Source organism: Carlito syrichta, unplaced genomic scaffold (assembly GCF_000164805.1).
Source record: "Carlito syrichta isolate Samal-C Ts95f unplaced genomic scaffold, Tarsius_syrichta-2.0.1 Scaffold315198, whole genome shotgun sequence".
NCBI classification, from domain to species: domain Eukaryota; kingdom Metazoa; phylum Chordata; class Mammalia; order Primates; family Tarsiidae; genus Carlito; species Carlito syrichta.
In genome coordinates this window covers 495,694-508,257 of record NW_007259294.1, presented here as the reverse complement: position 1 = coordinate 508,257, position 12,564 = coordinate 495,694, and the positions used below count along the sequence as shown (strand labels likewise).

The 12,564-nt window shown below is 36.7% G+C and overlaps 1 protein-coding gene across 1 annotated transcript in view; it reads left to right on the top strand.

Moving 5' to 3' along the window:
* The window catches only part of STX8 (syntaxin 8), a 285,159-nt gene that overhangs the window by 3,931 nt on the left and 268,664 nt on the right, over window positions 1-12,564 (top strand). Inside the window, exons 2-3 of the mRNA XM_008072461.1 lie at window positions 458-557; window positions 7,495-7,589. Of these exons, the coding sequence (XP_008070652.1) occupies window positions 458-557; window positions 7,495-7,589 (195 nt within the window). The remainder of the gene's footprint in view (window positions 1-457; window positions 558-7,494; window positions 7,590-12,564) is intronic.

The window sequence follows — 12,564 nt, the reverse complement described above, 5'->3', positions numbered from 1 at the left end:
AATCCTGTTAGACTGGCACAGAAACTAGCTTCTACTCATCTCTGCCATTTTATTTTATTTTATTTTATTTTATTTGTTTGAGTCATCATTTGCAGAGTAGCAAAGTGGTTAAGAGTCTAGGCTCTGGGGCCAGACAGCCTTGGTCTGCAGCTGGTACCACTTGGGCAAGTCATTCTACCTCTTTGTGTCTCATTTTCTCATGTATGAGTTGGGGATAGTAATGGTACCCACTTCACAGTGTCCTTGTGTCGATTATAAGTGAGTTATTACCAGAATAGGGTCTGACACATAGTAAGTAGTAAGTACTCTTCAATCTATGCTACTATGACTGGTACTGGTATTATCCTCCTTTCCTGTTTGAATTTTGTGACTAGAATGAATAACTCAACCTTAGGCAATGCAGAGATTTCTTTGAAAGAACCTTAAATATTTTTCTCTTTTTATGACTTTGATGCAGGTTCTCCACATACGATTCTACATGTCAAATTGCCCAAGAGATTGCTGAGAAAATTCAACAACGAAATCAGTATGAAAGAAAAGGTGAAAAGACACCTAAGGTAATACCAGGAGAGAATTAGTACATAAGATAATTTGTTTGAGCTTTGAGGTCTTATGACTGAGGCTCTGTATGCGTGTATGTGTATAATGGCTTATCTGCTTATATATGTTGAATTGACTTTACAACCAGCCAGTTAATGGTTGTTTAATCATTGAGACTAAATGAAGCACATAACACATATTTAATTTCTCTTCTTTTACCTTAAATATTTCTAACAATTTTATAGTCTAGTTCAAGGGTTAGTAAACTTCCTCCAGAGACTAAATCTAGACTTTGCAGGCCAAGAGACAGTATCCTCAACTCTTTAAGTATCCATTCTTGTCAAAAAGATGTTAGTTATTTTTACATTTTATACTTAAAATGCAAAAACCATATTTAATTGTAGGCTATACAAAAACAGCAGTGGGATTTGGCTGGGAACTATATTTTATGAAATCAGAAGTTCATATGAATGCCTTCAATTCAAATCCAACAACAAAGGTTTCTTCCCTTCTCCATCCCAATTTTATTTCTTCTTCCCACAGTGAGAACCCTGGTTTCCAAAAGCATCAGTTTCAAAATCAATTACTCTTTTGGTTTATTTTATAGTTTACAGAAAATAGTTTTAGAATTACTACACAGGTACCACTACAAACACTAAGTGAAGTCCAATATTTGTGTCTTTTTTTTTTTTTTTTTTTTTTTGAGTTGGAGTCTCACTCTGTCACCCAGACTGGAGTGCAGGTGGCACGCTCCCGGCCACTGCAGCCTCGACCTGCTGGGCTCAGGTGATCCTTCCGCCTCAGTCTTCCAAGTAGCCGGAACTTATAGGCATCCGCTACCATGTCTGGCTATTTTTTTGATTTATTGTAGAAATGAGGTCTCACCATGTTGCCCAGGCTGGTCTTGAACCTGTGGGCTCAGGCAATCCTCTTACCTCAGCCTCCCAAAGTGCTGGAATTACAGACTTGAGCCATTGTGCCCAGCCATCCTTTTTTTTCAAGCTTAGAAATTCCATTAAGAGTACTGAGGTTATTCTGTTCCAAAGTTATTAGAATTGATTCTTTTCTTTTTTTCTGTCTTATGCTGTCGTTTGTTTCTGGTTTTACTCATTTTTAGGGTTTGCTTTTTCCCTATCCTTTAGTGTTCAAAAGCCAAAATTATATAAAAAGGTACACTTAAAGCCTTGTTCTCATTCCTTTCTTTTCCACTTCTTCTTAACCTACTTCTTTTAAGTAACCATTTTTATTAATTTCTGGTTTATTCTTCCTCTTTTACTTTTTGCAGAAATAAACCTGTGTGTGTTCTTATCTTCCTTTTATCCAAAAGATTCTCTTTTGTATCTTGCTCTTTCCACTTAATAATTTACTATAGAAATCTCTCCATATTAATTTATAGAGACCTCCTTTGTTCTTCTTTAGAGCTGTGTAGTACTCCAAGTACTCTATTTTGTGGATGTAACATAGTTCCTTTAACCTGTCTTCTAAGGATGGACAATTAGATTGCTTCCAGTCTTTTGCTCTTATAAATAATGCTATAGTAAATAACCTTGTGCTTTAAAATAAAATATCTGTGGAGATGTCTTTTAAGGGTGAGTTCTCGGCCAGGCTTGGTGACTCAGCCTGTAATCTCAGCACTTTGGGAGACTGAGGCAAGTGGATTGCCTGAGCCCGCGGGTTCAAGACCAGCCCAAGGCAACTTGGTGAGACCTCGCCTATACAATAAATAAAAAATGAGCTGGGCATGGCAACATTCGCCTATAGTTCCAGCTACTTGCAGGGCTGAGGCGGAAGGATCACCTGAGCCCAGCAGGTTGACACTGGGGTAGCTGTGAGTATACCACTGCACTCCAGCCTGGGCGACAGAGTGAGACTCCAACTCAGGAGAAAAAAAAAAAAAGAAAGAAAAAAAAAGGGGTGAACCAGAGAACCGGGGCATATGTAATTTTTTTACCTGCTGCCAAATTCCCCTTCATGGGGTTGTCACCTTGGCACCCTTGCAAACAATGCGTGAGAGCTTCTGCTTCTTCATAGCCTGGCCAGCAGAAGGTGTGGTCAGTCTTCTGAATTTTTGTCAGTCTGATAGGTGAGCAGTGATAATGCGGTGTAGTTTTAGATTTATATGTGTTATCTGATGAGTCAAGTGGAATATTTTTTTCTATGCTTAAGAGCTGTTTATTTTTTTCTGTCTTTTGCCCATTTTTCTATTGGATTATTGGTCTTGATCTTTAAGAGCTTCTTGTATATTAGGGAGATTAGCTCCTTGTGATAAATTATAGTTACTTCTTTTCCATTATCATTTGACGTTTGACTTTGCTTGTGGTATTTTTTATACATTTTAATGAAGTTTTTCATTTTTTGTGAATTTAATGGAGTTGAATTGCCTCTGTATATGTTGCCATATCTAAGTTTTTGCTATTTCCACATTATAAAGTAATTTATTGCTGTCTTCTTTAGTAAATATGTGGTTTAATATTTTCTTTTACATTCAGAGCTGTTATCTACTTAACCAGTGTCGTTTTCTTGGACAGCTTGATTGCTTCTTATTATAAATGATTTTTCAGTGTGGTTAAATTATTACTCATGTTAAAATAAATTCCTCAACATAGACTTTCTAGATTTGGGTTACATAAAATTTTAAGCCTTTTGAATATGCATATTGCAGAATTACATTTCTATACCAATTAATGATCTTTTAAAAATATTTCTCACTTTCTTAAGTAGAAATATGTTACAGTAGTGTCATTTTGGTTACTTATATCTTGAATATCTTTTCATATATTTATTGCATATTTGTGTTTCTTTCTTTCTGAATTGCCTGCATAACGTCCTTGGCCTAATCTTATTATTTCTTATATATATTAACTATATTAAGCTTTGATCTAGCATATTTAGTACAAATATTTTTTCTATTAATTTGGCTTTTAATTTTGTAAGTGACGTTAACATATGTACTTGTTTTTAAATTTTATTGGAAGTTATCAGTATTTTTATTTGTGGTCTTTTCTTACAGGGAAGGGGATGCCATGCTTAGAAAAGTCTTTTACACCCAGAGATTATATAAATATTTTACTTAATTCTCTAAATTTTCTGTAAACTTTTTTTTCTGTTGTTTTGTGTTGTGTGTGTGTGCATATGCGTGTGCGTAAATCTTTGAAATATTTGAAGTTTCATTTGGTGTGTTGTAGGTATCTAATTTTGTTCTTTTCCATTTGTTCAGTTGTTCATTTCCTCTTCCTAAGACAAGAAATACGTCAGATTTCATTCACTGAATTTTTATACAACTGCACTGTTTCTAGGCCATCTATTGTATTGTACTATTGAATCTGTTGAAAATGCTGGCATCATACTATTGTAGTTTTTTATGACGATGTCTTTTCTAATTGTTTAAGGCCTCCTATATTATACATATTCGGGATTTTAAAAAATTTTCCTCCATTTATCCTTCTTTTAGAGTAATTTTGTGAAACTTTATTAAAAAAAAAAAAAAAAACTTGGTCCTGTGCCTCAATTATTACCTCCTCTGCAATAAAACAATTCCAAATGAGATTTTGAATAGACATGTAGTACATTTAGAAATTAAATTGGGGAAAATTGGCCAGGCATGATAGCTCACATGTTTAATACCAGTGCTTTGGGAGGCTGAGTTTAGAGGATCGCTTGAGCCCAGGAGTTTGAGACCAGCCTAGGCAACACAGCAAGACCCCTCTCTACAAAAAGTTAAAAAATTAACTGGGCTTGGTAGTATGCACCTGTGATCCTAGCTACTCAGGAGGCTAAGGTGGGAGGATTGCTTGTGCCCAGGAGTTCAAGGGTACATACAGTGAGCTATGATTGTACCACTGCATTACAGCCTGGGTGACAGAATGAGACACTATCTCTAAAAAAAAAAAAAACAACAAGAAATAAAGTGTAGAAAACTTAAATTTTACATTATTGAATGTCTCTTTTTATTTATTCCTTCTGCAATATTTACTGCATACCATGTGCCAGGCACTATGTTAGACATTTTTAAGGTTTTGTTGGTATTGTCAATGAAGTTTAAACATAACAATTTAAATAATTTTCTCTAGATATTACTTGTATTTAGAAATGCCCTTGCTTTTTTCATTTTATGAATCATCACCATATAGAATTCTGTTACTGTTTCTAATTATCATTCTGTTGATTCTCTTAACTTTTCCAAGTATACTATTATCAATTTGCAAATAATGATAACTTAATCTCCTCCTTTCCAGTCCTTATGTATTTCTTTAATTTGTTTTACTAAATTGGTTAGAACATCTAGACCAAAGTTAATATTGCCTTTAAAATATTAGTGTTCTGTTCTTAGTTTTTCTTTTTTTAATTTTTATTTTAATTTCCCCCATTCTGTATTAATCATGTGTTTATCTGTTTTAATAATTAACATCATGAGTTTTATTATTAGATTTTTCTAACATCAAACTGTTCTAAAATTACTAAAATAAATTCTACTTGGTTATCATATATTGTTCTTTTTCATGTAATTCTGAATTTGCTTGGCTCATATTTTTTTTAAAGATTTTTACATTTATAATCTTTAAGAGAGATTAGCATGTGGGTATCTCTGTCAGTGCTTGTCACCAGGGTTATGTTAGCCTGAAATATATATTAGGCTTTCCATCCTTTTCTGTGCTTTTGAAAGCTTCTGTTTAATTATGATAATGGATCATTTTTCTGATTATAAAAGTAATCGTTTTCCTTTTTTTTTTTTGAGTTGGAGTCTCACTCTGTCGCCCAGGCTGGAGTGCAGTGGCACACTCACAGCCACCCCAGTGTCAACCTGCTGGGCTCCCGCGATCCTTCCGCTTCAGCCTTCCAAGGAGCTGGAACTACAGGCATGCGCTACCACGCCCGGCTAATTTTTGATTTATTGTAGAGACGAGTTTTCACCAAGTTGCATGGGCTGGTCTCAAACCCGCGGGCTCAGGCAGTCCACTTGCCACAGTCTCCCAAAGTGCTGGAATTATAGGCTGAGCCACTGAGCCTGGCCTAAAAGTAATCATTTTCTTATAAAATATTAAGAAATTCCACTACTTAGAGATAATCATCCTAGGCATTTTGGTATATTTAGTTCCTGGATTGTTTTTTTCTTTATTTGGGTGATGTTTTATTTTATGACTTGACCTTTTTTCTTTTAATAAATTGTGATGGATTTCTTTCTGTGTAAACAAATTGAGAATTGAGTCATAATTTTTAATGGCTGTATACTCTTTCATCTCTTGATTGCTTTTGGTATTTGATTTTGTGGCGTTTTTATAGACCTGGGTGTATCGTGTGTGCACGCGCGTGTGTGTGCACGTGCACGCTATGTTTTTGTTTGCTTGCTTTGCTCTTTAGTTTTGAATGAGGAGAGATCTGCTTGCTTTCGTGTTTCCCCATAAACATTGTGGGTGGTTCTTTCTTGGTTCCCACAGGTATTAGAATAAAGTTAGACTTTTCTTGGCCATTGATGATTGGGGTGGGGAGTCACTTGATGTGTGTAGCCTTTGGCCAGTCTCTGGCGTTCTTCTGTTTTTCATTAGAGTGATTCTACTAATTTAAGGAGAGAGCATCTGCTTCCACCCACGTTGTATAATTGCTACTTTTAACAAAGTAGTAATGAAACCTGTGGTGTTCTATCTTTAACATATGAAGAGGGGGGAACCAAAAAACTGCAAGATTTATTTATAAAAAATTGTGTACTTATTCTTCCATGTTTAAACTTCAGTCTCCTTCAAAGTACTCTCCATTTGATGCATTACACCTATCAAGATGCTTTTTCCACTGCCCAGAACAGTTTTTGAACTCGTCGATTTTGATGCCTGTTACTGCTGCCATTTTTTGTTTCCCCTCTTCCACATCGGCAAAACGTTTTTCTTTGAGGATTTTTTTCATCTGGGAAAATAAAAAACGTCACTCAGAGACTGGTGAATGGGGCGGGTGGGGCATTATGATCATGACATTTTTGGTCAAAAACTGCTGAACACTCAGTACAGTGTGGGCAGGTGCGCTTGTAAATCACCCATCATGAAATGGGCAAATATGTTGAAAGACTCTCCAAAAAAAAAATTCACTGAAGCCAAACACAGCCTCTCACAACAATGCTAGCTGATACACTGGTGCCGATGGGTTCCTAGAACACTTGCCTAGTGGAGAAGCCTGTACTACGAGGGGCCCACCCTCCAAAAGATAATTCCATTTTCTTGGGTCCCCCCTCATATCTCTGGTTTCATCCATGGTTGCATATGTTTTAACTTAAATGGGCAGTTTTATTTTTCACATTTTCAAATTCTTGAGAAACTTTCTCTCCATCCCTCCTCCTTTTTTAATGTAATACTTTAGAGTTACAAACAAAAATTTCCTCTGGGATTCTAGAATGATTGGAGAAAATGCACACGGTCCTGGAAAATGAGTCGTGTGGCTAACATTTCTCTTGTATAAAAAGAACGCATTGCTGTAAAACATTTCAATGGGTTATAAATTTCACCAGTGTGTTTAGAAAGACTGGTTGGGATAGCAGTGGGACTTGACACCTTGTCATTTGAAGCCTGGCTGAGGGAACTGTGGGCTTTTGCTGTTGAATGAAGACTTGGGAACACAATTTCCTGCATGGCTCCAAGGCAGATAAATAGGATCAATGCATAGCAGCTCAGGGGACAGAATTCAGTTGATTGTGACTGCAAACTGACAGTTTCCAGTGAGTGTAGGTGTTCAAGTCTGGCCTGGATCACCACTTGCCCAGGTTATAGAGAGGGTAGAAACCTTAGGTGGGTGGTGGGGCCAGGCCACGGTTCACACTCCTTACAGCCCTGAGTTCCTTATTAGGAGGGCAAGCAGTTCTTCCAGCCCTTCCTTGATTGAATCATAGCCTGTAAAACAGCACTTCTTCGATATAATTTAGTAGATTCTGCACCTCTGGACTAGAATACTTAGGATGTGTTCTTTTCTTTTCAGCTTACCGTGACAATCAGAGCTTTGTTGCAGAACCTGAAGGAAAAGATCGCCCTTTTGAAGGACTTATTGCTAAGAGCTGTGTCAACACATCAGATGTATCCATGTAAACATTTCCACCTCTTTTCTGGAGTGGGAGGAAAAGCAATCTTATTTTAAGAAAGGAAGGAATCTGGGCCACCCAGATTTTTCCACAGCTTGAGGAAGACCTGGTTTCCAAAATATTGCCTATAATCTTGATTTCTATTTTAAGTGTCTGTTACATGTTTTACAGTGAATATGCTGGCAAAGCAAGATATACCAAAGGAATTAACTTATTTGGGTGTAACCCATACAGTGCAGGAAGGTAATGCTTTCTGTCAGTGTTCTATTTACAGAGCCCTGCATTGCTCCCTGTCTAGACTGCTTTGAAGATGGCTAGCCATTGCTCCAAAATGAAAACTTCCATGATAATCCTGAGCTGTGACTCCCTTTCTGGGAGTTTGCAGAGTTTTTAATGATCCATTTCTTTTTGAAGAGGCCAATACCAGTAGAAACCATGTATCTTTTTTCTCCTCCCCTCTCCCCCATTTATGAAGATTACTGAGATGTGACTTGTTTGTATTCTTATTTTCCAGTGGCACAGATACTACCTCTATTTTGGGAATTTTGGGGGTTGGGGATGGGGTGGCACTTGCTTGAAGCAAGTTGTACCACAATTTCTTCCTACCAACACTGTCAATTTTTTTTTTTTTTTGCTTTCAGGGATTAGTATCCTGATCAGTTTAGGAAATACATATGACCTGTTACCTAAACTAAGCCTTCATACCTGAGTTTATATTGGTTTGAAAACTGATCTCAAGCTGATCTCTCATCATTCGTCAGTAGTTCATGCCAAAGACTTGACTTTTGGTATCTCGGGAAATGATTACCGCCCAATTTTAAATATGGAATAATGTATAAATATAGCTTTTTGTATACAACAATTGAAGCTGTTTAAAAAAAGATTCCCCCCCCCAGTGTAATCTTTTTATGTTACCAGGAAAGTTGATGTAGATTAATTGCATGATTTTCCAAATATTATCAATCCACTATGGTTTCAAATAAAAGTTGAATTTCAGTAACAACTGAGGCCTTATTTTTAGCACAATTGGAATATTCTGACACACTTAGTAACTTTACCCTCAATGTGGTATCATTTGTTATGCACAGTTAGTCTATGATTTAAAGAGTTTTTGTTTTCCCAAAATCAACAGTCTTAATATGTAGACCCTCAAGTAGTTTCAGATGGGCCAGGGCTGTTTCCTCCACTTTCACTATTAAGTACTGAGAAACCTGCACATGCGGTCAAGGTGTATAAATTCATTTTATTGTTATCTAAAGCAAATATATTAGAAAGGTAACTAAATATTGTTTCATGGTATAACATTAATAACAACGTATTTGCTAACTTCCTTTAAGGTAGAACTGATTATTTTTTGTGTAATTTATGTGTTAAATCTATAAGGCCAGAAAAATACACAAATTAAGAACTTTTATTTTTTCTATTAAAAATTTTTGCTAGTTATTAATTATAGAGTACCAAGAATGCCACAGTAATAATTGACTTTGTTCCTCTAAATGCTTACGGTCTGGCCATCTATTGAAATCTCATAGACTTTTAGTTTTGTGGTGATCTCAGAAGTACTTCGCAAATTACTGAATTAAGCAATAAGCACTGATAGCACTGAACCAAGTTATTTAAAACATTACAAAAATATTTAGGGACTTTAATGTGGATAATTTAGAATTTCCTAGGAGAAATAAAAAACTCAACTGGAATATAACATTTTCTTTAAAATCCTATTTCTTTTTTCCAATAACTGGTTTATTTCTACCGTAACTGAGGCAATACCAGGGATGGCATTCCGATAATCCACCTCATGGGGGTGCTCACAAACCTCTGTATTTTCAGAGAGGCAACTTTTCTTTTAATATGTAAGAAGGGAATTAGCTTCTATATTATGAAGGCCTCCTTTTAATTCTTCTGTTCCTCCCAACTTTCCTTCCCGTGACATCCTTCCTCTTCCTAAACATTTTAAATAATTCTATAGCAGTTATCCTCCAGATTTAAGATACATCAGACTTGTCAGGCCTAATAATTTCATATTATTAGTTTGTTTTGGTGGTCCCTACTCTTCTTTACAAAAGCAGATTTTGAGGCAGAGTCAAGCTTTGCACCTCAAGTCACTGATAACGTTGGAAAGAGAATCCAGCATTCCAGCAGAGGAGTTTTTTACACTGAGGAGAGGAATCTTTGAGAGCTTTAATAACTTGCCCAGGACCCCATAGATGGGAAACAGAAGAGTCAGATTCAAACACAGGGCTGTCTGGCCCCAAAGTCAGTTGTTTAAAAGCTGAATTCTACTTTAGTAGAAATAACATAGTCAACTGTCACCTGGCATGTCTTCAATTAGAATTCTCTATTAATTGGCTTGTTGCTGGAGTGCCAAGACAAATCCTGTTTATAATGCAAATCCTCAATAACCTTCTTAACCATCAAAAAGATTAAACAGTGTTCGTTGTGGTTTATTAGGTATACTTTATGATGTTGTAACTCTTAGAAAAATTTTTGTCCATAAATCACCAATGGAGTGACTTTTTAATCCTTTTTTTGAGGCGTAATTAATGTTGGGTGACTTTTTAATGTGAATGTTTGAATACCACATTTCCTTACTGTGCTAGGTAGTTGAGAGTTTATGATACTTAATAATTTATGCCTCTCTACATTTGTGAAGTTTTCCAAAGAACACTAGGAATTGCCAGAAAGATAAGTCCTATGACCATGCTTACAAGCAATTAAATTCATGGAGTTAAGGGATATGATATGCTCTTTTCCGAAAAAGTATTCATAGCAAGAATAAATGTGAAATTAAAATGAAAGGTCTGTTCTTCTGAATCTGCTAGTTTGCAATTAATAAGCCTAAGTCTTGCAGCCAGAGAGTTTAAAATTGCCGAAAGACATTAACTTCTATTCACAATGCTTCTTTGAGATAGGAATTGCAATTGCTTCACCAGCTGAGAAAAGGTATATGCCATGGGAGGTTGCCTGTGAAATTTCAGATAATACTAAAGATATTCTTAGAATTGGCTTTACATGAAGCCTGCCTTTTTGTTGACTTTTCAAAGGCAGCACCTTTACTTCTTTAAAGAGAACAAAGAAACTCTCTTTGCAAAGGGGTTTAATGTCAAAAGTTATTTTGATGTCTTGGGAGAAAGCCTTTTAAAAAAAATCCTTAACTTTTTCTAACTCTTGTACTTTTTTGGGAGGGAGACACGTAGGTAGGTAGATAGGTAGGTACATAAGTAGACATGGTAATCACTATATAACAAACTCCAATGAATGTTGGTGTGGAAAGGCTAACTGAATAGATTTTAGAGGTATTCCTGGGGGCTGCAGTGGAGGTAAAGTGGTTCTCACACATTGTCCATGACAGTCTTCACTGGTTCTTGGTAACATGAGAAAAATGAGACAATAATGCTTATGTCAGTGCTTATGTCTGATTAATAGCCTGTTACATGATTCTTTCTAGTTTTTGGTGTTAAAATCTCCTTACTGGCCGGGTACAGTGGTTCAAACCAGTAATCCCAGCACTTTGGGAGGCTGAGGTGAGAGGATTGTCTCAGTCCAGGGGTTCGAGACCAGCCTGGGCAACTTGGTGAGAACTCGTCTCTACAATAAATCAAAAAATTAGCTGGGCATGGTAGCACACGCCTGTAGTTCCGGCTACTTGGAAGGCTGAGGCGGAAGGATTGCCTGAGCCCAGCAGGTTGATGCTGGGGTGGTCGTGAGCGTGCCACTGCACTCCAGCCTGTGTGACAGAGTGAGACTCTGACCAAAAAAGAAAAAAATCTTCATACCTTTCATCAGGATATTAAAAGTAGTTAATATGGGTGTTGTTTTTTTGAACATCTATACCTGGCCAAATATGTAATTGGCAATTTTATGTATCTCCCCCCAATTTGTTTGGAAATAATACTGGTCCATGAAATCTGCAAGTCTGGGCACAATTGGTATAGTGGGAGCAACACTGACTTTGGCTCCAGATAACTAGATTGAAGACCAGTTCTGCCACTTACTCAAGGCCAAACAGCAATTTAGCCTTTCTGGACCTTCATTTCATTATCTATAAGGGAGGAATAATCATACTGTGCAAAGTTTTGGGAAAGTTGTAGAAACTGTTCTTAAAGTCCCTCACAGGACTAGCCCCCATAACAGTGGGTGTTGAATAAAAGGTAGTTATCAACACTTACTGTGTAAATTTGGGCAAGTTACTTAACCTCTTTGGGCCTCATTTTTCTCATTTGCAGAATAGGGATGCTAAAAGTCCACCTGGCTTATAGGATTGTTGTGAGGGTTAGATTATGTGCATAGTAGGTGCTTCACATATAGTAAGTCTTCCTTCAGGATTAGCTGCTGTTTATTATTTTGTCGTTGGTATAAAAATTACAGCTACCATTGAGAATTTACAGATAGTCCTTTTTGGAGTTTTTAGTCATGTAAGTTGGTTATATCAAAGCACCCAGATAATGGTGGCATTAAAATAGGACTTGAAAATGTGGACAGTGGTTTGAGGAAGGAAGGGACTTGGGCTGGTACATTACAGGTATTTAGTAGAGTTTGTTGACCTAGAAAAATAAAGTTAGCCAGAAAAGTCCTCTGGCCTCTGAAATCTTGAACTGTCTCCTTGTCTTTCTTCTGTTATGGCATGGAGAAGTAATTATCTGCAGACTTTTTTCTACTTCAGAGTTACTCATTCATAAAGTAAGACTAACCTAGATTCTTAAGCCTTCTACCAAATAAAGAGAAAATCCAGGAGCTGGAATGGGTTGGTCCTATGGATCCAGCAACATATTCACCCCCACTTTATCTGTGGTTCAGTGTGCTTACCAGGTTACAGCAGAGAAGCTGGGCTTATATATACTGGTAGTAGGTATTGGCCATTTGAAATCAGGATCTGGTTTCGTTTACAACTGTATATAGCCATGAATTGGCTATAATTACATGTAAAATCAGCCTAGCCAATGATGAAGTACTGTGGTATTTAGTTCTTC